General features: G+C 41.1%; 1 protein-coding gene across 1 annotated transcript in view; it reads right to left on the bottom strand.

Annotated features, from left to right (window-relative positions):
• XRCC5 (X-ray repair cross complementing 5) overlaps positions 1–25,851 on the bottom strand; it is a gene marked incomplete at its 3' end in the record, with an annotated part of 60,009 nt that extends 34,158 nt beyond the window's left edge. The window contains exons 1-9 of the mRNA XM_082001376.1: positions 25,793–25,851; positions 22,692–22,805; positions 21,983–22,166; positions 20,751–20,799; positions 19,068–19,190; positions 16,001–16,189; positions 12,348–12,462; positions 10,483–10,621; positions 8,299–8,411 (exon numbers count right to left, since the gene is read on the bottom strand). Coding sequence (XP_081857502.1) covers positions 8,299–8,411; positions 10,483–10,621; positions 12,348–12,462; positions 16,001–16,189; positions 19,068–19,190; positions 20,751–20,799; positions 21,983–22,166; positions 22,692–22,805; positions 25,793–25,810 — 1,044 coding nt within the window. The 5' untranslated portion in view covers positions 25,811–25,851. The remainder of the gene's footprint in view (positions 1–8,298; positions 8,412–10,482; positions 10,622–12,347; positions 12,463–16,000; positions 16,190–19,067; positions 19,191–20,750; positions 20,800–21,982; positions 22,167–22,691; positions 22,806–25,792) is intronic.
• Positions 25,852–26,065: the final 214 nt, after the last annotated feature.

Here is a 26,065-nt window from a genome sequence, read left to right as displayed (position 1 = left end):
CCTTGATCCCGAGCCCATCTATATGTTGCATCTCTTCCCTGATGGCCTGAGGTGTCATGGGCCCACCGAGCTATAAATAATTCACCCTTATGTTGCCAGTCCAGATCCACCTGAGCCACTTCAATCTTAGCAGCCTGATCCACCTGATGGTTGTTTTGATGTTCTTCGGTGGCCCGACTCTTGGGTACGTGAGCATCTACGTGACGTACTTTTATGACGAGATTCTCTAGTCGGGCAGCAATATCTTGCCACAATTCAGCAGCCCAGATGGGCTTGCCTCTGCGTTGCCAGTTGCTCTGCTTCCATTGCTGCAGCCACCCCCATAGAGCATTTGCCACCATCCATGAGTCAGTATAAAGATAGAGTACTGGCCATTTTCCTCGTTCAGCAATATCTAAAGCCAGCTGGATGGCTTTCACCTCCGCAAACTGACTTGATTCACCTTGTCCTTCAGCCACTTCTGCAACTCGTCGTATAGGGCTCCATACAGCAGCTTTCCACCTTCGATGTTTGCCTACAATACGACAGGACCCATCAGTAAACAGGGCATATTGCCTTTCGTTCTCTGGCAGTTCATTATATGGTGGAGCCTCTTCAGCACGCGCCACCTCCTCTTCCGGTGATATTCCAAAATCTTTGCCTTCTGGCCAGTCCATGATCACTTCCAAGATTCCCGGGCGATTAAGATTTCCTATTCGAGCCCGCTGTGTAATAAGTGCGACCCACTTACTCCACGTAGCATCAGTCGCATGATGCGTAGAGGGGACCCTCCCTTTGAACATCCAGCCCAGCACCGGCAGTCGGGGTGCCAGGAGGAGCTGTGCTTCAGTACCAACCACTTCTGAGGCAGCTCGAACTCCTTCATATGCCGCCAATATCTCCTTTTCAGTTGGAGTATAGCGGGACTCAGATCCCCTATATCCTCGACTCCAAAACCCTAGAGGTCGACCTCGAGTCTCTCCTGGTGCCTTCTGCCAGAGACTCCAGGTAGGGCCATTCTCCCCGGCTGCCGTGTAGAGCACATTTTTAACATCTTGTCCTGCCCGTACTGGCCCGAGGGCTACGGCATGAACTATCTCCTGTTTGATTTGTTCGAAGGCTTGTCGTTGCTCAGGGCCCCATTTAAAATCGTTCTTCTTCCGGGTCACTTGATAAAGAGGGCTTACAATCAGACTGTAATTTGGAATATGCATTCTCCAGAAACCCACAACGCCCAGAAATGCTTGTGTTTCTTTTTTGCTAGTTGGTGGAGACATAGCTGTTATTTTGTTGATCACATCCGTTGGGATCTGTCGACGTCCATCTTGCCATTTTATTCCTAAAAACTGGATCTCTTGTGCAGGTCCCTTGACTTTACTTTGCTTTATAGCAAAACCAGCTTTCAGAAGGACTTGAATTATTTTCTTCCCTTTCTCGAAAACTTCTTCTGCTGTGTTGCCCCATACGATGATGTCATCAATGTATTGCAGATGCTCTGGAGCTTCACCCTGTTCCAGTGCAGTTTGTATCAGCCCATGGCAAATGGTAGGGCTGTGTTTCCACCCCTGGGGAAGTCGATTCCAGGTGTATTGGACACCTCTCCAAGTGAAAGCAAACTGTGGCCTGCACTCTGCTGCCAAAGGGATCGAGAAAAACGCGTTAGCAATATCAATGGTGGCGTACCACTTGGCTGCCTTTGACTCCAGTTCATATTGAAGTTCTAGCATGTCCGGCACAGCAGCGCTCAGTGGTGGCGTGACTTCATTCAGGCCACGATAGTCTACTGTCAGTCTCCACTCTCCATTAGACTTTCGCACTGGCCATATGGGGCTGTTGAAGGGTGAGTGAGTCTTGCTGATCACTCCTTGGCTCTCCAGCCGACGAATCAGCTCATGGATGGGGATCAGGGAGTCTCTGTTGGTGCGATATTGCTGCCGGTGCACTGTTGTGGTAGCGATCGGCACCTGTTGTTCTTTGACCCTGAGCAACCCCACCACCGAAGGGTCCTCTGAGAGACCAGGCAAGGTGGACAGCTGTTTAATTTCTTCCGTCTCCAAGGCAGCTATACCAAAAGCCCACCGGTACCCTTTTGGGTCCTTGAAATACCCTCTGCTAAGGTAGTCTATGCCCAGGATGCACGGAGCCTCCGGGCCAGTCACAATGGGGTGCTTCTGCCACTCATTCCCAGTTAGGCTCACTTCAGCCTCCAGTACAGTCAGCTGTTGGGATCCCCCTGTCACTCCGGAAATACAGATGGGCTCTGCCCCTATATGGCTTGATGGCATCAGGGTACATTGTGCACCGGTGTCCACTAAAGCCTTATATTCCTGTGGGTCTGACGTGCCAGGCCATCTAATCCACACAGTCCAATAAACTCGGTTGTCCCTCTCCTCCGCCTGGCTGGAGGCAGGGCCCCTCTAATCCTGCTCATAGTACTCGTTACCCACTTCTTGTAAATAGGAGTCAGAAGTCCCTTCAAGAGGATCAGAGGTGAGATCAGCTCTTCTATTCTTTCTGGGAAGCTGCCCACTGGAAAGTGGAGCGACGATTTTCCTCGAGGAACCTGAACCCCCTTTTGTAATTGTTTTTCCTTGCAGCTCGCGTACTCGTGCCTCTAGGGTCGAGGTAGGTTTTCCATCCCACCTCCTCATGTCCTCTCCGTAGTCACGCAATTGAAACCACAGGGTGGCTCGTGGTGTGTATCCTCTATATCTTCTCTCTTGAACAGAAGAGCGCTTACTCCTAATGGCTGAGACACTGGTCCGTATGGGTGGAGGGTAGGGCATATCCTCTTTGAATTGCCGGAACTCTCGGGACAGTTTCTCTATAGCAGAGACGCAGGCCCGTAGGGAGGAAGAGAGACTTTCTTCGTATTGCCGGAGTTGGCCAGCCAATTCATCCACCGTTGGTCTCTCTCCGTCCTTCCAGGCCATTACTGCTAATGAGTTGGCATATGATGATGGTGCACTCCGTACAAACTTCCGCCACATAGGTTGCGTGCAATTGACTTCATCTGGATCTTTGGATGATTGTCCATTGTCCAAGTCACCATAAATCACTTCCAGCACCGCTAGCTCCCTCAGGTACTGGATACCTTTCTCCATGGTGGTCCACTTGCCTGGGTGACATAGAACATCTTCCTTGAAGGGATACCTTTCCTTCACACCCGACAGGAGTCGTCTCCAGAGGCTGAGGACTTGTGCACCTTTTCCAATTGCTTTGTCAATGCCCCCTTCCCTAGAAAGGGATCCCAGCTGCTTGGCTTCCCTACCCTCTAATTCCAGGCTACTGGCCCCATTATCCCAGCATCGGAGCAGCCAGGTGACAATGTGCTCACCTGGATGACGGCTGAAATCCTTTCGCATATCTCGCAATTCACTCAGGGATAGAGATCGGGTAGTTACCGTCTCTTTTATAAGTTCTTCCTCTTCCTCCTCTTCAAGCGATGACTCGCTCTCTTCCCTCTTCCGTGCTTGTGATGGCCCTGCTTCAGAGCACTCTGCCTCCTCACTCTCTTCCTCTGGCTCCTTCTTAGCAGGATCTTCCTCCTCCCTTACTAAACGAGCTGACTTCCGCTTCCAAGATTTCTTCTTTTGTACAGGGGCAACTGATACCGGGATGGGCTGGTCCTCTGGTTCAGCTGCAACAGTCTGAGTAGCTACAGTGCCCGCCGTGGGGGTTGGAGTAGTGACAGTGCCTGCTACAGACGTTGGAGTAGTCACAGTGCCTGCCACATTGCCATCAGACCCAGAGAGCCTCTCTCCCCTTTGCATAGTGTTAAATAGGGTTCGGTAGGCATGGGCCAGGCCCCAGCACATGGCAATGATTTGTGTCTCCTTGGAGCTGCCAGGCTGACAGCATACTTCTTCCAGATATTCTGCTAGTTTATCAGGATTCTGCACTTGTTCGGGAGTGAAGCTCCAAAACACCGGAGGTGCCCACCGCCCCAGGCATTTGCCCATGCTGTTCCACACACCCTGCCATTCATAACTATCCAGCCTTGGGGCAGATCTCCGGGTGATATTCTTAAATTGCTTGCCAACCTTAGACAAAACTGAAACCATGTTCCCCAGAAGTAGCAATAGAGGTATTTTAACCAGCCAAGGGTGTTCAAAATACTGAAAAATTATTGTGATGAAGGAGGAAATGTTATGATAGAGGGTATCAAAGGTACCATTCTGCATTTCCTCCATAAAAAACCTTTCAGAGGCAGAAGTATAATTGCTAATCGTCTCCACAAGACTGTAGCCAAAATACAGTAACGGCTTTAGTACAGAGCTCAGATGATACCACATTAAGCTCAAGGTCAGTGCTCTAAAAACAAAATTCACAGGCGAGACATTACTAATCATTGCAGAGTACAGCAGCCCGCAGAAACCAACACCGATCCTTAACATGTACAGCAAAGACGAGAGCATGATGCAAATCAAACTGATATTGTGACCTGCAACCGTTATTATCTCAAGCCTCGGGCCCCACGTTGGGCGCCAAAAAGGACTGTCGTGGTTTAGCCCCAGCCGGCAACTAAGCACCACGCAGCCGCTCGCTCACTCTCCCTCCCACAGCGGGACGGGGGAGAGAATTAGGAAAAACCTCGTGGGTTGAGATAAACACGGTTTAATAGGACAGAAAGAAAGAAGGGAACAATAATGATAATACCAACAAAGGAATGTATAAGAACAAGTGATGCCCAATACAGAAATTGCTCACCACCCCGTGATCGACAGCCCGTCCCCGAGCAGCGATTTCCGCCCCCCCGGCCAACTCCAGTTTATGTACTGGGCATGACGTCGTATGGTAGGGAATATCTCTTTGGCCAGTCTGGGTCAGCTGTCCCGGCTGTGTCCCCTCCCAGCTCCCCGTGCACCCCCAGCCTGCTCGCTGGCAGGCCAGCACAAGAAGCTGGACTGTCCTTGACGGCTCAGCAACAACCCAAAACATCAGCACATTATCAACAGTTCCTCATCCCAAATCCAAAACACAGTCTCACACTAGCTTCTGTGAGGAAAACCAGCTCTATCCTGGCTGAAACCAGGACAACATCTGTGCCATTAAATTTTCCTAGCAAAGACATGTCAAAAAAGAGCTGAAAAAAGTCACATCCTTAATTCATAAAGCTAATTCAACAGCAACCTGGAGTATATACAGCTGTGCTGGCAAAGCAGCACTTCTTTGCCAGAACTTATGCTGTTCATGAACATGGCTGACCCAAAAAAAAAAAAAAAAAATACAGTTCACTAATGGGCATTGCTGGAATAGCTAGAGCTACAGAGGCTGTGAGACACACCCAGAAAAACACTGCAGTAGTGGAAAACCTGTCACAAAGACTGCACGCTACCATGAACACTGGTTAAAATGACCTTTCTTTGTTACAGAAAAATCTCTTCAAATTACAGTCTTCAAACTAACCTGAACTTTCATTATTTAGCAAGTTGCCATAGTGCTGTTGAAGTCAGTGACAACTTGCACCAGAGCAGATCTGTTTAATGTATTACACCACAATTCTTCAACTTAGATTATTCTACCTGTGATTATTCTTCGCTGTTCTGTCTTTAAAAGCTCAGGAAATTTTATGTTCAGTATAGTATAAATATTTAGATGAGTATACAACTACACCTTTTTTTGTTTGGAAAAAAAAAATGGTCCCTTTGTAATATTTCAAGGATTATTTCTTGATTTACATGGCATTGCTTATAAATTAAAAATCAAAGTTTCAGCGGCCTCTGATCTTCTTTCCTGAGGGATGTGAATAACTCAGAAAAATAATATGAGGTGGTTCTATTCCTTCTTAAATTATGTATTTGGAGCTGTTCCAGTTTCTCTAGTTAATAATAATTTATCTTTTCTGCAAAGTTTTTAGAAGAAACAATTTAATACAAAACATACATTTTAATAGTGTCAGTATTATGATTCCAAACAATAAAATTCAGGAGCCAAAAATGTAAGGAAAGCATGGGTCTTGAAAATTCCAGTTGTACTTAGAAACTTCCTGATATCATTATCTATACAGTGTAATTTTAATCCTGCAATCACACATGAATAATTTTATTCCACTGAGGTCTATGCAACTACTATTGGGCATAATTATTCACAATCCTAGTTACAGGACCAGAGCACACTTTATTTAAGATGCAATTCCTCTTCGTTATGAAATCCACAGACAAGAAAAGTACATCATAAAAATTATCAAAAGCAATAAATATTTTGTGCATTGGAAAAATATAAAACCAATTTGTTAACTCTTAGAGGCATAGTTATGTGAATCAGAAGCATTCCTACAACTAATTGTATTCCTATAATTATTAACTATGAATTTGAAGGTATTACCACACTATCTGACCAATGATGGTAAAAAAAAAATTCCATGCGAAATAACAGCTCACTTACAGGAGCATGATGCTTCTCAACTGCTTTCCTTTTAGTTTCTGTTTTCAATAAAAGTCAGACTGCAAGTAAAAATAGGAGACCAGCCAGCCTCCAGCACAAGAAAATGCTGCACACAGTGAAATATGTCTTACAGAATTAAATGAAGACAGTAAGACTCAGCTGTAGGCTAAGAACGTGTGAAAAGATGCAAGAAATTGTCTCATTGAAACACTGGGTTCAGACACATTTCCCTTGTTAGACCCAGTTTCTGGTACAGGATTTGCAGTCCCTAACATCTCTCTCCCCCAGCCAATTTAGTGCATATAAGCTCAAGCATGGTACATTTCCTCAATCAATCACTTTTAGTACGCAAGTTCCCGTGTTACTTAACAACTTAAAGTTCTGAATGTCCTCAAGGAGCAACCAAGTTACAGTTCCCATTTACTGTGGCTTCTCATTTCAATAAATCAACATAACTTCCTGGCTTCTCAGTTAATAATATGCTTTGGACCACCGCACTGCAGTAGTCTAAGGGCGTATCTAGCAACATGCAGGGACCTCTGTGCCACCTGTACTGTAAAGTAAAAATATGTTTAGTTACATCCATTTGGGAGCAAGTTCCCATAGATGCTTCCTATTTTATTAGCATATTTCCTTCCTGGTAAAGGTAACAATTCCTTAGCCTTTGTCAAGGGTTCTATTTTATTTAGGCAGCAAGACATTTCAAAGAGCAGGAGGGCTGGAAACTTTCAGAACAGAATGTGCAGAGCTGCCCCATGATTTCCTTTCAGTTTTGAGTGGTGAAGGGGACCAGGTGCAGTGAACTCCAAGAAGAGTGAAGTTTCAGTCACCCTGTGCAATATCCCAGAGAAGAATGAGTGGGATTTTGGTAGTTCAAGCACCCCTACTATTCTTTTCTGTTCCACGTTGCACTCTCTCTCCTCCAAGGAAGGTGCTAGGCAGGAATTGTCTTGCTGGTCCTCACTTGCCCTGGCAGTCATTGCAGATAAACAGCAAGACTGGGGCTCTGCTCTTTCCTAGCCTTGCAAACAGCCAATGCAGTTCGTCTCCCTCGTGAGCGCCAAAATGCTAAAATGAAACGTTGCACTCTCTCCCCAAATTACTGGTGCCCACATCTCTGTATTTTCTCCTCACATGTTCTGCTTCAAGAATGGTTTGTTAAGCCTTTGCCTAAGCCTTTCCTAATGTTTAAGTCCTGGATTTTCTGCAGGAAATCACCTTGTGCTGGATAGCTTTTATTAATATACTTGCTCAAGGTAAGTTTCTTACAACTTCCAGGTAAAACAAATCGCAAAATTAATCCCCACAAGTACAGGTAAATGCATAAAGGCACCAAGCATCTCACTGAAATATGGACAGTTTTTAAATCATGTTATCTTCATCTAAGTTCTATGAAGTCTTAGCTACATTTAGTTTTTGTTATAGTAGAAGCAAGTAGCAAGTCACAGTTCACAAACTAATCCTTATGGAAACGAGAATGAATGCAGTCAGTTCTCAGGCTTTCTTCAAAATTTCTTTCATATTGAGGGAGAGGCATCTTCTGTTAAAAAGAACACACTAGTGGCTGGACAAAGCCCAAAAAGGCTTCTGTTGCAGATCTGGCAACACTGTTTAAGTTCATGAGATGAAATGAGACAATACCTCTGTCTCCACTTTGCAGCGATCCGAGTTCACTGGCTCTTGCTTCACTTGAGGGCCCACTGGCCACATTTTTGAGGTTCTCTCCTTCACACGACTACATACTGTTTACATGTACTAAAATCAGCAAATAAGTCACACTGTATGACTCATGTGACTGCAGATGTCCCATTCCCAATACCACACCACAACTTTAGTGAATTTAAGCTGAAATCAATTGTCTGAACAACGCAGTTGTTGCATGAATGTTGTATGTTGGTTTTAAGTTGAATGGGAAGAAGTTTAGTACTGTACCTGAGAGGATCTGCTGAATCCCAAAACAGAAAAACATTTTGCTTCTGTTTTGTATTTCATCTGCTCTTCATCTTCCTTTGAAAAAGGAACTATATCACTCCCATAGCGAAACCCTGCAGAACAAGAGAAGAGCATCTGGTACACATATGGGCCTACAATTCTAACACCGAAATTAGTTCTCTGAATATTTTAACAATGCATGCATGCCCCACAGCTACACTGCACACACGCTCATAAAATTACTTTCCCTGTTAACAAAAAACCACACACTCCATAGACATATTTTGTACTTCACAAACAGCAGCTACACTCCTTGTACATTGTTTAATGTAACAGTTACCCTCGTAGAGAGCAGGAAAGAAAATATGGGAACTGAACATCTTGCCCAACAAAGTTATGCTCACAGAATAGATTTAAGCAAATCAGAATAGATTTCAGCAAATAGATTGCAACACTCCCTGCAAACGTAATACAAAAAAACCCAAACATATCACAAATCATGGACAGGAAATGACACCAGAAGGGATTCAGAAAACAAGATATGTTAACAGTGGACATGAGATACATTCTCACACACAATGGAAAACCAAAACACTCTTGTAAGCAGAAGTGGTCTTTCTATACATTTCTGTGTTTTACTTCCCATGCCTTACATTACAAGGCTATCTCCACAAAACAGGAAGCTGTTAGTTTCTAAGGGGTATGGTGTTCCAATTGCTTACTCCCCCACCTCCAGCTACAATATCCTTCTTGTAACAGTATCACTTTATTATACAGTCACAAACAAAGGATGAGATCCTCAGATGTGAAGAAACCAGAAGGAACAGAGGTAAATCCATGAATGAAAAACATATATGCAGATACATTTTCCTGGAAACTGAAAAGCAAACACAGAGGCAGAACAAAAGAAATTTCAGTACGGGTGCTTCAAATGCAAAATATTGCCTAATTATGATGTTTCTCAAACTGTCCACAAAAGTCCATGAAGCATCAGCAGCTCTTTAACTGTAAGAAAATGGTGTAAGACACCATTGATAGAGAAATTTTTGGCCTCATTTGTTCACACTGAACTGTTCATCACTTCTTTTTACATCCTGCAACCATTCACCAACTTGGGCAGTGAGGACATCAGCAGGGAATGGGCACAAATGCTTCAAAATATATTCACTATGAAAAGTGAAATTTTTTAAAATTTTACTAAATTTTTTCAAATTATAAAACATAAACAGACTACTAGCTTTTACCTGTCATTTCTGCTTAAAGAAACAAAGAAAATCACACTGTAGTTCGGACATTTTTATCTGCTATTGCTACGAAACACCTATGATGGCTATAACTGAAACACATTGCATTTAAAAAAAGCAAAACAGTATTTGTCTTCATTTTTCAATTTATTTTATTCATTTGACAGCACTTGCTATACTGTTATCTGAATAGTTCTGCCCTTTATAGCTAATAAATTTCTCCCACTTGTGTGGTATTCAAACAGCAAATGAAAGAAAAAAGTAACAAAATGTATCTACAATCACAAAAAAAACCCCGTATTTGCTTAACTCCATTTTTAAAAAGTAGACTATTTCATAGTGAAAGACCATTTATTTCTGGGCTCTTTAGTCTTCTGAGGAATTTCTACTCAGAAAGAGGCTGAAGGTTATAAAAGAAGTATTCTGCATACCACTACTTCAGATTGAGCCTGTTACATAATTTAAACAGCAAAGCTCATAGATTCTTGCACACTAAGCCTTCCTTGAATGGTTTTATCTTCCCAACTGCAGAATATCTAGAGCAGTTGCTTATCTAGAAAAAAAAGCAGTGTTATGAAAGTATTCATATTATCAGTATAACTGAAGATTTGAAAACAGAATAGAGGTAGCCGCACTACTCACTACAGAACTGAGGTATGGTCCTCCACAAGAAGACAATTTAGGAAGCTGTAGTGCCTTCCAAGTTCCACCTGGTGGTATTATTATTATTATTCCTATTACTGGCAAAAGTAAGAATTTTTAAAATACATGAAGACAAAGTCTCTCACATAACAGTCTCTGAGTTCCAGCAGCTTACAGAGCTTACATTCTAAGAGCCCAGCTAGGCTTCAAAGTATAAAACTAAAAGACACTTAGGTGATTTAATAGTACAAGCCATTATCTTTGCTTTGTGGCCAGGGTGCACATAAAGAAGTCATACCTTGAATAGTATCATCTCTCTGAACCTCTGTTTCATCATCATCATTCAAGCAGTAAACAGTTTCTTTTTGCACATCATCTTTTCTGAGGGTTTTAGCATCCACAACTGTCCAAATTTTTTTCACCTTCTCTTCTGTGACCTTTATATCAGAATTCAAAGAAAAGGAACATTTAACATTTCAGTGGAATGTTCAGTTCTAACATTCAGTCAGAATATGGAAAAAAGTCTTAGACCAAGTGCTGTGTTATTTTGCCAAAAAAGGACTAATAATGACAGCCCCAAATATGCATCTCTGACTGCTACCACAGTGCTTTCAGCACACAGTTTCATCTGTATGAGACCTAACACCTGAACTATATCATATTAACTGCATACTTGTATTGGTTATTCATTAAAGTCACAGGCTAAGTAATTTGTGGAAGTCTTTTAGTCACAGGATAACATGTAACTTGCTTGCTATGTATTTTACTTCCTCCACCTACATAAACGTTTTTGACAAGGGATTAAGATGTATGTTAAAGAATCAAGACAACTCAATGCTCATTCAGCTTGTTTGCCCAAGTTTTGCATCAAGCTTACTACAATACAGGATAAAAATACCTTACGTTACTGCAACTTCCCCAAAAGGCAGAAAAAGATCCCAGTTGCATTACAGGACTGGGAAGGGAAAGAAGGAATAAACACCTGCAATGAGTGAATGTTTCCTTACTACAGGGACAGAAAAACGCTTTCTTTTCTCTCTACTTAAGTGAAATTGATAGTATACTTAGTGAATGAGAAGAAAAATGGGGAACTGGGCAGAAAACAGAAAAAACAGAATAGATTACATCAGTATATCACAAGTCTGTTCCTAGCTCTGATCCAACTGCTGTATGACCTCGGGCTAGTCACTCAGTTCATGTTGCTTACTCTTCCAAGCTTCACTTACTTTGTGTGTAAACACCTTTGGGAAGGGACTCTTACTGCATATTTGTACAGGTCTGGCACAATATCCTAATAAAAAAAATTATTAATAAATATTAAAAAAAAGCTGGCAGCAGAGATCTCTTTCAAGGCTAGCATGCCTACCTCCCAGAAATCAGATATATTTCAACTTCATAATGTATCTTCCTGAAACCTTGCAATATTGGCCAGACTCTTAGTCTTGGGTTCAAATCACAAACTAATTAATCTCCATCTCACCAGATGCATCAATGCTGCCACACTACATAGTTACCTATTAATTATTCAATAACCGGAATTTTGCACATTTTCTGTGTTGAAATACACTTACTTATCCCTAGCACTGTGTGAAGGACCCATGTAATTTGTAAGGGAAACAGATTACACCCAAGCTCTGGCCAACAGTATAAAGCAAACAAGCTGGAAAAATATACCTTTTCTTCCAAGTCTGAAATAACAATAGATGTGACTCCAAACAATAGCTGGTAAAACATTTACACCCACCTTTTTACATGCGCATGTGCATAATTCCCCTCATGCCTAGGGCTTAAGAAATATATATTAAGTCTCGTTGAGCTGCAGACATATCACTGATGCCAAATGGAAAGCTTCACAGAAGCGCAGCATTCTTAATCAGGTTCGTCAACTTAATACCATTAAGTGTCACAGCGTAGATAGCAATTACTTCTATTTCTGTACATAGTGAATTTTAGTTCTTTAACATATGTGTACAATATGGTGAAGTCAGAGTTGCTGTGGGAACCACAGTTTTAGATATACTGGCTTTTGCAGACATAAAATCTCTGCCATAATTATTTTGGATGTTGTTTTATCTTTTATTTTCTTACCTTTAAGGAAAAAACATGCAGCTGCACCTAACTTGCTGCCAAAATACACCAAAACATACGATTTTATGAACTTACTGATTTGTAGGCCACAATCCTTATAGACAAATTAGAACCAATAGTGAGCTGGCAGGGCCAAGCCATAGGTCTTCTTTCTATCTTCTTAAACATCGAAAGACGCTCCAGGCTCTCCCTAAATAAAGGAATCAGGAAAACAGAAATGAACTCTGGTGAACTGTAATAAAATACTACAGACAATACGCTCTCTTCAAGGAGATGCAGAGGCCCAATTGTTTCAGCTTAGACTCCAGAAAGCATTAGAAAATAAATTGTATGAATAACCTTGTCATTAACTATTGTCGGAAAAGAGAATGAAAAAAAGGTGCTACAGTAGATTACTCCCACCTCGAGCCTTTACAATGGTGTACATTAGAACTGGGTTCTGCAGACGGATCTGGACAGGCTGGATCAATGGGCCAAGGTCAACTGTATGAGGTTTAATAAGGCCAAGTGCCGGGTCCTGCACTTGGGTCACAACAGCCCCATGCAACGCTACAGGCTTGGGGAGGAGTGGCTGGAGAGCTGCCCAGCAGAAAAGGTCCTGGTGGTGCTGGTTGACAGCCGGCTGAATATGAGCCAGCAGTGTGCCCAGGTGGCCAAGAAGGCCAACAGCGTCCTGACCTGTATCAGCAATAGTGTGGCCAGCAGGAGTAGGGAAGTGATTGTGCCCCTGTACTCAGCACTGGTGAGGCCGCACCTTGAATCCTGTGTTCAGTTTTGGGCCCCTCACTACAAGAAGGACATTGAGGTGCTGGAGCATGTCCAGAGAAGGGCAACGAAGCTGGTGAGGGGGCTGGAGCACAAGTCTTATGAGGAGTGGCTGAGGGAACTGGGGTTGTTCAGTCTGGAGAAGAGGAGGCTCAGGGGAGACCTCATCGCTCTCTACAACTACCTGAAAGGGGGTTGTGGCGACATGGGTGTTGGTCTCTTCTCCCAAGTAACTAGTGATAGGACAAGAGGAAATGGCCTCAAGTTGCGCCAGGGGAGGTTTAGATTGGATATTAGGAAAAATTTCTTCACTGAGAGAGTGGTCAAGCATTGGAACAGGCTGCCCAGGGAGGTGGTGGAGTCATCATCTCTGGAAGTATTCAAAAAATGCGTGGATGTGGCACTTCAGGACACAGTTTAGGGGACATGGTGGCGTTGGGTTAATGGTTGGACTTGATGATCTTGAAGGTCCTTTCCAACCTTAGTGATTCTGTGACTTACAGACAGTATCTTAGGCCTTGTGATGAAACCACACAATTGCTTATTAAGCATTTTACATTTATCTGCGCTCACCCAATTAGGGCATGTAGGTAGTTGAACAACGCAAATTAGAAAAGGCTTCTCTAAGTGGTAAAATGGTTTCTGCAGAGGAGGTGAAGAAATAAAGAATCCAGTTTCAATTAACAGGATTTTGTTTGTGTGGTAATTAACTTTTGACACTTTTTTTAATACAGTACTAATGAACTCATTATTTTCAGAGCATTTGGTTAGAGTGAAACAAGTTACTTTAAATATTTCTAGCCTAAACAGCATATATGCAAGTCCATAAAACACCAAAAAAAAAGGAACTGTAACGATTTTATACTGAAGAGTGTTAACTCAACTGCACAGCTTTAAGCAATGGAGTCCAAAAATTCAAAATTGACAGTATAAGTAATTTATAATATATTATTGTGAAATCAAATAGGCTTGCACCCCAGAACAGCTTTCAGCTAATAACTGTATCAGCTATTTTGCTATAAAATTCCAGTGCTGAGACACACAGTGCTCATAAAATTTTTTTATTGCATGATGAAGCAAAGAGAAAACAGTGTTGACCTCACCTTTTTCACCTAATGATAAAGACCCAAATCTACCTCTATCTTCGTTAAAGCACTTGTCTGCATAAATTAAAATCAGCTCCTAAAAACATTATTGCAGAACTCAGCTTGGTATTCTACTTTTCAACTTTCTTAGGATAAGCAGAGTTTTTTTGAAAATTCTAACAGAAGCACAATGAAAGAAGAAAATGGACTGAGATTTTTATAATGAGATAAACATTGTATTTCCTTTTAAATTTTTTTTCCTTGGGGAACAGAAAGAAGGGAGGAAAAATTACTTTTTCTGACAATAGATACATCAATACAGGATTTTTAAATAGGACTTGTTACTACATCAAAGCTACTGCAACACATACATTCAAGGATGAATGTGAAAAATCAAATACCTAAATGACATCTTTAGGCGTATGACACTTAAGCTCAGTTTACTAACTCTATACTTTAATTTCTTATGTTTATAGAAGAAAAAAGCTCCATGTTTTCAAGGACGACTCAGCCAATAAAACCTTAGCAAATGCACATTTCAACTTGTATTTTAAAAACATGCCTCTTCTCCTCTGCTCTCCAGTCCTTTCCCCCAAACCCAGAGGCAGCAGAAGTACCTCCTGTCCAATAGTCAGAATATCAAACCCTAAAACAATACAATATTTTCTCACTTTCCCAGCATGACTAATTTATTTTCACAAAAGTTGAAATATTTTTACCAGCAGCAATAATGAATATAGGAAAACAGAGAGTCTGAGTTGGTAAATTATCATGACAGATTTGCAAGGCTGACTTCTTAAGCTTTATAAGCAACTTAACTGCATCTAAAACCTCATGTATTCTTAAACAACTTAACTAAAGCTTTAATCTACTACTGAAATGCTTGTTTACCCAAAGATTTTGGATTTCCCCTGAAAGCATGGCACAAAGACAGCTTATACAGTAGCAAGAGCCCGAGATTTAAAAAAAAAAAAAAATACAAAGGGGACAAGCCACATAGCAGCTTCGTGCATATGGATTATCGTAAAGGATAAATGGGCCCAGAAAGATACTGCTTTTCTGTGCAGTCTTTTGATGTAATGACAAAGCCTGCTACTAATGGTCTACTAAGCATCCTGAAAAACATACTCTCTAAAAGATCACTCTTTGTAATTGTAGAATAGAACTACTTGGACAATAAAATCAGAACTTTTTAAGGCACACAGACACATTTTGCTTGTATCCCAACTGAGGCAACACCTATGTGGAAAAGTCTTGGACATATCATTAGCTATAGTTTTTCAGAGACACATATATTTTTATTCTTTCATTGGGGAAACATGGAGTGAAAAACCATCTTTCAAATTCTTGCATTAGGAATGGTACTATAAAGGCATATTGTTTGGCACAAAGGCACAGTAAGTCTGTGATTAAAGAGCAGGATTCAACAAACATTACTCAAAACATTTGTGGGAGTTTGATAAACTAGTGAGCTAAAAAGAGTCTGAGACCAAGGAACAAAGGCTATCATTAAATGCAAATGTTATACCTGCACTATGTCACAAAATCCAATTCTTTCCAAAACATGCTTTTGAAATCTCATTTAGAGAAACATTCCTTCCAAAATCCACCAACACTAAAGATGGAAGAACTGATTTTTTTTTTTCCCCTTAAATACAGCTATAGAAAATTCATTTTCCACTGAAATCTATAAGCTTTTCTACCTATTCTAAAGCCACTGAAGCAGCTGTTTGAAAGGGACTGAGCGTATAACAAGTTATGAAATTCAGTGACTTCAGTAAAACTGAAAGCCAAGTGACTGACTACTTAATTTCATATTTTGGGGAAGAACTCAGGAAGTAAATTTGCAGTGTGATAAAGAGGATTAGCCAAGTTTACCTGAAAGTATAAATTTCTTCCAGCCCTTCTTCTTTGTCCAAAGTATGCATCAGTTTTCTCACCACACCAATACCTTCCTTCTGTTGCTCAGTTAAACCCTTTCTTGGAAAAGGGTTTCTGTACATCTGAGAACGTACGCTGGCACTTGTATCTCCACCTCCATCATCAACATCCACTGGAAATGGCAGACTAAGAACACAAGTGGAAGCAGTTAGTTTGACTTTCTTCTTAATTAAAATAACCAACCAAAAACAAAACAAAAATTGTATCAGGATCAACAATTTCTATCTAGCTGCAGTCAGATGTATAAAAAGCTGCATGGCTTGCAAAACACATGAAGTACTATTTCAGGTCTGCTTGGAATTGGTAACATCCTGTGCACCAGTTCTGGGCATCATACATCAGTAAAGATGTCCACATACAGGAAGGGAGTAGGGAGTAAAGACAATGCTGATTAGAAAACAAGATCTATGAAAAAAGATTGAACAAAAAAAAGCCCATAGAAAAGGGAGTCAGAAGGCAAGACAGTCTGTTGCAGAGAGGAAGGGAACAATCGGTTCTTCATATTCAGCTTGCGCTCAAATTACATTATGGAGTCCGGTCAGATATTCAAAAGCCTGATAAAGGCAGTTCAAACCATAATCTCTAAAACCAACAGAGTGAGGAGATGGAAAAGTCCCCATCACTGGAAATCTTGATAAAAAGATTAGACAAGCACTGCTCAGCATTGACATACATACAACTGACCCAGTCTGAAGTAGAGGATTGCTCCAGATGACTTGTTAAAAGCCATTCCAGGCCTATAATTCTATATCTGCTCTAAATGCCAGCAAACGGGCCTTTCTCTGAAGTGGGGCTATTGGGTATTACTGGAATAAATGTTACTCTTTGAGATTTTAATAGCTTACACCAGTAGGTGAATTTCTGACTGAAGATGACACATTTTCCTGCACTTCAAGAATCAGTTTTAAAAATTTAGCCAGGGGTTATAGCTAAAATGATTTTGCTGCTCTTCAAAATATAACAGAGTTAACTAAGTATAATAACTACAGAAAAGAAAGATGTGTAAGATCCTCTACTCTGTGCCCTTGACAACGCCTGCAGATTTTTCAAATCTTTCGTCTGATCCAATTTTGAATGAACCACATGATAGCTTTTACCAGATCTCCACGAAGTAAAAGAATTTTATCATTGTATTATGTTTTCAAAAACACAGCCTACAGATCTCTACCTTACTTTCACCTCATTAGTGTTCACTAAACTTATCTGTGGAGCAACATATAATAAGCAGAGTTAACAATACGCACAACAATGTCATACAGCAGAATTAAAGATCAAATTTCAGCAAAGTGTTTGGTACCTTTTTAGAACACAGAATCCATTGACAAATAAAGAAAATGTATTTTAAAGTTGTTATGAGAGCAAAGAAGCTTCAAACCTCTGATATATAAAGTTAGATTATTTTCATTATACAATGCTTAAAGACTCTTGTGATAACTGTGTAACATCCAAAGCTACACAGTACTCATCATGTGCTTGGCACCTGATAACAGGGAGGAAAACCAACTATGTGTCACAAGTTACAACCTAATCAATAAACAGGGTGTAAGAGGTGGAAGCATGGGTTATAACAAAAGGACAAGGTTTAGCAAGAAATTATTTTAAACCAGTATCCTGAGTATTTTACGGTTGTTCATGTATTTCTCAAAGCATTGTTTGCTCGTGTGGCTGGGAGACAGGGTGTAAATCTGCAGCTGATGCTGTAACAGCAACATCTCCCTAGTGCTTTTATTAGCCACAGGGCTTTTCCTTTGCTACGTTACAGACAAAGAAAATGTAAAGACGTATCAGAAATCTCACAGAATAAAACTGCAACATTAACTTGTGGTGGTAGCATCTGTGCTAGTCTGCATAGCAAACTACAGGTATGGAGACAAGGTAGCAAGTTCTAAATACGAGGTCTCTGAAAAGATGTACTCTGGCTGGCAGCACGTGCTCAGGTTCCTGGTGTCGTATCTCCAGTGACAACAATAGGTCAAATAACCTAGAAGGAGCATGTCAAGGCATGTTGCAATCATACCTTCTTTTAGAAGGTAGACAAAACGTGAGAGTAGGCTGACATTTTTTACATTCAGCCTCACCCAAGCACAGGCAAAAAAGAATTTTTCTGTGGAGGATCAGCCCATGATTTTCAGTCACACTTTCCTACCTAACCCCTCTCTTATCTTGCAGGTGGGTTCACAAATGGCTTTAATGAATTTATCAAGTTCACAACATGAACAGAATGCTAGATCTAGGTGAAAGCAAATATTAAAACGGTCATAAGTAAAACTGCAGCTTTAACTTTCTCCTGTGAAATTATTTGTTATAAACAGCAAACATTGACATTCACACAAAGTTTTGCTTTTAAATAAACTCCTACCAGACGGCCTATAGCTTCCTACGTTACCATCAGTGCAACAACTCACAGAGATCTCAGCACCACCATTGATTCTTCAGATCAATGCCTATACCTATACCAAGACAGCCAAGGGATTCCTGTCATAACACTTACGACATTGCTTCCATTTTCCAAGCCCATCACCGTGAAAACCCTTCTGTTCCCACTTGCAAAAGTGACACCAGAATCAGGCTATAAACATCTGCAACACTACCTCATTATTTCTCCCCAGTAACTCCCTTACCTAAAAGGATCTAGGCTGTTGCTGTGACAAAACCACTGCTTCTGAGGCTATTTGTGGCTCATTGTTTCCCACTTCTCTACTTAGATAGATCTTTTGTCTCCCATTTTAGACTCTGGTTCTGAGCTATAAGCTTAACTGGAGAAGCAGCCATCATCTTAACGTGTATTTGCACATCACTTAATCAAGGGGACTTTGTTCATAACTGGAATTCATGGCATGTGCAACTGATAGAAGTATTTATAACAATCATATTACATACTGGTACACCTCTATAAGAAACAATACACCAACATATCACCAGCTCCTTCAAGACTGTTATTAAGAAAGAATAACTTCCCTTTTAAAAAAATGGCATAGTGTATAACAGCCTCTTCCATACTTACAAAAACTGAAGTGAAATTCCTGTTTTCTTCAAGTTAGCAATGATAATTTCCAGCTGATCCTCACTGACAGGACTACTAAGATCTGTAAACAGTTCAATGTGCCTCTTCTCGTACTTCTTTCCTCTTAAAATAAAAAAGGAACACTTACATATATCAGAAGTATTATCTATAAGGCTTTTTTCTAATTCTTTCCTTACAAAATTCTTCTAATTCTTTTTCCTTACCTGTAAAAAAAAAAAAAGGCAAACAAACCTACTTGGTAGAAAATGTTCTATCATCGGTCATATTAATTATGGTAGGTTTTTACCTTTATACGATTCCCCCTACTCACTCCTACCCCCTAAAATTGAGGACTCTAGCCCTGTGACTGTATAAATCACTGACTACATCTAAATGAACGGAATTCTGCCATTTTTCACCAAGGTAGATAAAATGCTAATAAAATATGTTAGGTGGTTTATTGATTACACTAGATATTTCCTTTGCAGATTTAAGTATGTCCTTGTGAAAATGGAAAGTGTATTTTAAATTACTATCGCTGGTGGGGGTTCCATTTTAGTAAGCTAATTCAGTAGACTCATTGGACAAGATAGACTTTAAAGCCTATTTAAGAGGCTAAGAAATAGTAACAATAAACATCAAAAACTTCTGTCAGCTACAGAACAAAATTCAGTTAAACTGATACAGTTTTTATCTGGATATTCAACCATAAGGGTGATTTTCTTGAATTTTTTCCTGATGGTATTTTCTCAACTGAAGGTAAACTCAGTATCAAAGGGTTTGGTGCATACAAGCAAGTTACCCACAACATTACAAAAGCAGTTGTTCTGAAGGTATTCAAGGTTATACTGCCATAAATACAGTGCTTTTAATTCACAACTCACCTTTAACCATCAAACTGATACAGCTTTCCATGCCCATCAGATTTTATTCATCTAAATTGCATCGCTACGTCTAGTCTTTTGCATTCACAGTTAGATCACATAATCTTTTTAACAAGATGTTCAGTTTCTGTTTTGAGAGGTAAATAAGGTTATCTTCCTTTCCCTGGACCATCAGTTCACTGGGTGTTAGAAATCGTCACATCTCCAGTCTAAGTACATTCACTGACAGCTTTGTAACACGTGTGCCAATATTTTCTTTCAGCTTAAACAGCGTTTTTCCTTACTGCATGTTTATCTCCCACAGCCTGCATATTTACAAACAGCCACCTTCTCTCCCAACAGCCTTTAATTAGCTAGGCTGAACAAACTCACTTTTCTAGGGTTTTTTTGGTTTTGTTTTTTCTTTAAGTTATGCCATCACCCTTATAAATTTGGTAGCTGTCTTCTATGCATTTTAACGTCTGAATTCATGTTTTTTGAAAATAGGTCACAAAAAATGCAACACTAAGTGAAGTCTTTGTGCCTTGTATAATGGTATTAATATTCTCATGAATCTACTCCGAAGTTCCCAGTTGCATCAGAAAGTTCTTAGATTGTCTGGAGAAGCTAGATGCCTCCTGGGAATTCTTCAGGGACAGACTCCTGTAGTGTGTTGTTTGTTTTTAATATTGGCTTTATTTTGTAAAAAAAGCATTTTCCATATTTACACGATACTGGAAAGCTAATACAGAGAAGAAATCAGATCAGTTCCAAAGTTCAAGGTCAGAATTCTGTAAAAGGCTTTGGGTTACATACTCACAATGTTTCCCGCTGAAGCAAGTCCATACACACAATAATTGCATCCAGAACTAAGCAAACTTAAGAAAAATCTCCTTTGGAACATGAATCATGTCACAAAAGTGTTTTTCCTATGAAACCGTCTTCTGTTTTCACCCCCTCCCAAACACTGACAAACATGCATTTTAGTTAACAAGCAAAAAATTTTTTGAGACGAGTACTTTTCAAATATCTACTGTGCAAGAGGTTCCAATACAACTTCTCTGTTTTATGATCTTGTCTCTTCCCATTTATCTGATGGAACAGTAAAAAGACTGCTTCAGGGCGCAATATTTTAACTGTCAGTGAGGAGGCTCACGTCCAATGAAAGTGCAATCTAATCTTTACAAGGTTACTTTGAATCCACAGATAAAATTTACCGGTACTTTCAATACATGATACCATTTTCTCATGCCAGTTTTCCTTCAAAACATCTGCATCTGGCAATCTCTTGATAGTTTCTTCCCAATCACAATTTTCATTGGGAACATATTTTTATCACTGCGCAAAAAACCTGCCCACCCACCGAAGAAGGAACATGACTGCTTCTGCTAAGATACAGCTGACTGGCTGCACGCAAATAGAACAGAGCTCACAACAATAATTTTATGGCCAGAAAGAGGGAAGACAACACAGGAACTTGAACAGTATATAAATGAAACACACAAGGGGACACTACACAGATCTCTTCTTTTAAAAATCTTCCCCTTACGCAACTAACAACAGAATACATTCAAACATGAACAACATTTAAACCAGCAAGTGACATTTGGCAATGTTAGAAATACTTTATATGGAAATCAATCTCATAAGCCTCTATTCTGCTCTGTCTGGTTTCTGATTATTCTGCAGACATATTTCATAAATAGTATTTTTATTTGATGAAAAAGCATAAACCAAGTTCTGCAGCATTACTTTTAGACACACATGCCTTATTTGAGGCCTAAAATTGTATTATCGCTATCTTTATTCTCTTTAATTAACAGAACACTTCATAAAAGCAATGATACCCTACGGCCAAGACTCCATCAGCTAGCCTAAAAGAATGTCACAAAGCAGCTAATCTGCTTTTGAACAAACTTACAACCACAAATTAGCTGAACACTGATAGTAGTTAAAATTTCAGAGGCAAGTCTGAGCCCATTTCACAACACTAACTTCGTTTCTCCTATGTAGCTGAATCAGTTCAAGAAGTGCTCTACAACGAAAGGATACAGTCTGCTTGTTCAGAGCCTGGCTTAATCACATCTTGAATGTCTTCCAGCAGATCAAAATCTGGTAGCATTAGTGACCTATGTACAGTAATGTTTTGGTATTGATCCCCACTGGCAAGGCCATTCCTAGTACCATCAGTGCCAAACAAAACTACAGCAACCTCATCTTTACTCTCAGCAAAAACCTGGAAAGAGAGAAAATACAAAACAGGTAGAAAAACACTACTATGTTAGCAGACTTGAGCAAGCTGAACTAATTTTGAAACAATGTCAAGTACAGTGGATTTACTTTTTCTTATTTTTTCAGTGCTATCCTACCAAAATGTAATCTTACAGAGAGTTCACTAATTTAGATATAATTAAACTAACAGATTGACGTGAAGATATCTGGGATAAAAAAAAGTAAAATTGAGATGAGTCTTGAGTATAGTAAATCTTAAGAAGGTTGAAACATTTTAGAGAAAGAGTACTTTCCTCTGCCTAAAAGTTTCTACTGTCCTAAAAAAAAAAAAGTGATTAATCCAACTGCCACATGTCCACAAAAGTACAGCTGAAACACAGAGCACTGTTACTCCTGCATAAAAATGGACTAATTCTTACTCATTTCTCATTTATTTCAATTGTTAGTAAATGAGAAAAATATTTCACAGATATCATTATTTCCTCTCCCTTTTCAACAGTTTTTTTATCACATGTGAAGTCACACATACCTGTCGCTGCACAAACTTTGTCATAACCTTCTTGGCTTGTTCAAGTGAAGACTCCTCACCAGAGGCAGAATTGCTCATTGTAAAGCCTACATCCAGGCACAGCACTATGGCTGCCTAGAAAGGAAATACAATACTGAATAATAATGTAAAAGGGTCACTTCAAGCATAATTACTTAAAAGGGTTAGTTCAGATCCTTGAACACACAAACCTAAAAATCAAACTATGTCACTATTAGTTTCTTTTACAGTAACTGTTAATATGAGACAATGGTGGAGAACAGAACCACTGCAACTACACTGAACTAAGAATCATTTGATCCTGTACCATGTTCCAGCTGTCTCCGTGGAAAATAGAAAAAATCCCACGTAACACAATAGTCTGTCAAGAAGGGCAATTTCTATTCAACCCTGTGAACATATATGGGATATAAGGGCTCTTCTACACTAGGAAATAAAACAGATATTTCAGTTGACAGTTACCAGCACAACACAACACAGTGTATCTGCACAAAACAAGGTGGAGATACAAGCTTGTTCCCCAAGCTCTACAGCTACATTCACCACTCACAGTAGCCTGTAATTGCTGCAGGCCACTGTTTGGTCTAACCCAGCGACGTAAGAATGACTGCACTCCTATGGCTTCCAGTGAGTCAGAACATTTAATGTTCCTGGAGGTGTCTCTGCAGTGAGCACCAGTGTCTGCAGCACACAGCTATGCTCCTAATACCTCAGAAGGATGAATTCCGATTTCAACTAAGGGGCTTAAATCCCACAAGCTAGAATATGTGTTTGCATTTCTGATCATTGCTCTAACAGATCTTTATGTAACAAAGCCCAAGTCTTCCCCTTAATTGATTCATAAACTAGCACATGAACAAAATTGTTTCTTGTGAGTTCTCTTGTCCAACATTTATTAATAAAGAATATTACCTGCAGTATTGTCCATTCAACTGGTTTTGCTAAGTTCCTCTAAAGTTCTTCCGCAGACTCCACTTACCTTGATTAACCTGAGTAATTTTACCACCCAGCTGAATGAAGCTACAAGAGGAATTCAGCAAAATTATGTCCTGCATCTCCAAGGACACTGACAAAAAGCCAGCTCAAATTTATTGTCACTGATTAAACCAAGGTTCTTTAAATATACATTAAAATCTTGCCTGGTGGACAGCCAGAAGCTTAAATTACATTGCGTACAAAAAATTATTGCTTGCCAGAACACAGGAAAGTGTGTATAGTTACTACCTATTTTGGAGCCAATAACCTTGTTTTAAAATACAAAATATATCCAATTCTCTAAGAAGCGAAACTGCCAAAAGGACATGGGCAATAAATCAAAAGATTGAGAATGAAGCAGCATGAGATGCATAGTCTGCTTTTGCAAAACAAAAGGGACAAACAGAAAGAAAACGTGTTGGTCTAAGCTCTTTTGCATATGACCATGCAAATAACTCCCAAGTCCCTTTTTAAACATCAACCAAAAGAACAACATTCTTTTTGTCACCCAAATAGGTATTTCTTAATATCAAGTTTATAGGAATAATTTGCCCAGATTAGTTGTCTAATGCTCTGTATTAGCAGCTCTCAGGAGAGGACAAGAGGAAAAAAGAAAGAAGGCTGAGCAACAGGGCTCCGCAAGACGTCCAGCAGGTTATACTCAGTCTCAACACACTATTCCTCACTCTGACTTTACTGCTGGCTTGCCTAGGAGCCAGGAATTAATGCCTTTGAGGCAGCTACATCTGCAGAAGCTTAGAGTGGAACTGGGGCAGTAACTGAGGCTGCACTAGGTTCTCACAAGAGCCTTGATACTGCTCACCTGCCAGCCTGAGGAATTACTCTACCAGCATCAGCAACTGCAGACCCTTGGCTTGTTGCTGTCCTGACCCAAGACACACAATTGCTGGCAGCTGAATCAATCATGTTGTCCAAAACAGGTAAAAATGCTCTTCACAGCTGGCAAGATGACAGCAAAGGAATCAAACAAGTGCAGGAGTAAAGAGCTGCTTGTTTGGCTTACGAAACAATTATCAAGTAGCAAGTGCTAACATGCCCTTCTGGAAGGCTGAAAACTCCAAGCCCAGTGCCTATTCAGGTATGTGGAATCCTTCCTTCAGGAAGAGGGCAGGTCTCTCTTCTGGTAATCCTCCTCTATATGCCTTTTCATCTGTTATTAACCTCTAAGCATCCAGTACTGCAATTTTCAGGTGCAGTATACTAAGCTGCTCAGCATGGGTGATTGCAGGACACACTGTCACACCTGAGCTAACATCAATCTGCTTTGCTCAAGTACTGATAAGGGCAAAATGAAACAATTGTCTGCCTTTATCTCTAACCTCTCGCTGCTGAAGCTAGTTATAATAAGCTGAGAGAAGTGTGGCTACAGCAGCAGCACTTTGACCTGCAGGACAGACAAAGCCTACATTTAACAGATATTAAGTGCCCTGTATCAGAAACCTTAACGCAGCTTTCACCAACAGGATCCCTTAAACATACCAGACAAATAAACTGCATTTTTAACAGGGCAAAACCGTTTCTACTACTATTTCAGCAAGAGCAATGGCAATTACTACTTTGGTAGCTGCACTGTGCACAAAACCGCAGCTGCGCCCGAGACAGGAATACTGAAGTCCCTTTGAATTTCACAGCTTTGTACCAGCAGCAACTCGGAGGTCAGCACAGGGAGGAGCTTCTCGGTTTCAGCCGTGGGCTGTGCAGCTCTGGCTGTTCTGCCGAAGCCAGCAGACCGAAGGTCCGCCGGGCCTGTTCCGCCTCACGCTGACTACCATATAGGCAAGCCGCCTGAGGCAGTAAAGCCAATTCCCTCAGGTGAGCGTGAGCCGACCGGCCATGTTCGGCTCACAGAAAGGCACTACTGGAACAACCCCGAAGCGCCCTCAGAAGGCGCCCACAGCGAGCACGTGGCCGCACAAACACCCACCGCCACAAGCGGCCGGGCCCAAGGGGGCAGTACCCCCTCCACGACCCCCACTCCACCTCTGAGGTACATTCCCCCCACACCGGGCCGTGGGGGGGACGGCGGACGAAGTATGTGGGGGTGCCCAAAGGCTGTCGGGATACTGAAAGACCCCCTCTCCCCTCACCTTGCCGCTGCGCGCCATCTCGCTCGTTCCGGGATGCGGTGCGCTGTGCTCAGCGCTCCGGCCGGCGACGCGCCCTGTCCGCATCGCGTCCCCCCGGGAACACGGCGGCGGCGCCTCGAGTTCCGCGGGAGCGGCAGCGCCACCCAGCGGCGGGCGGCAGCGACACAAAGAGAGGGCGCAGGGGGAGGCACTACGGCGAGTAAGGTAATGAGAGGGGCCCATCCTCGCCCTGCCCTGTCCCCAGGCTGCAGCAGCGGGCAGGAAACGCTGCCC

This window comes from Phaethon aethereus, assembly GCF_964289735.1.
Source record: "Phaethon aethereus genome assembly, chromosome: 6".
In the NCBI taxonomy this organism is placed as follows: Eukaryota; Metazoa; Chordata; class Aves; order Phaethontiformes; family Phaethontidae; genus Phaethon; species Phaethon aethereus.
The sequence above is the reverse complement of the archived record's forward strand: the minus strand, read 5'-3'. Positions and strand labels throughout refer to the sequence as shown.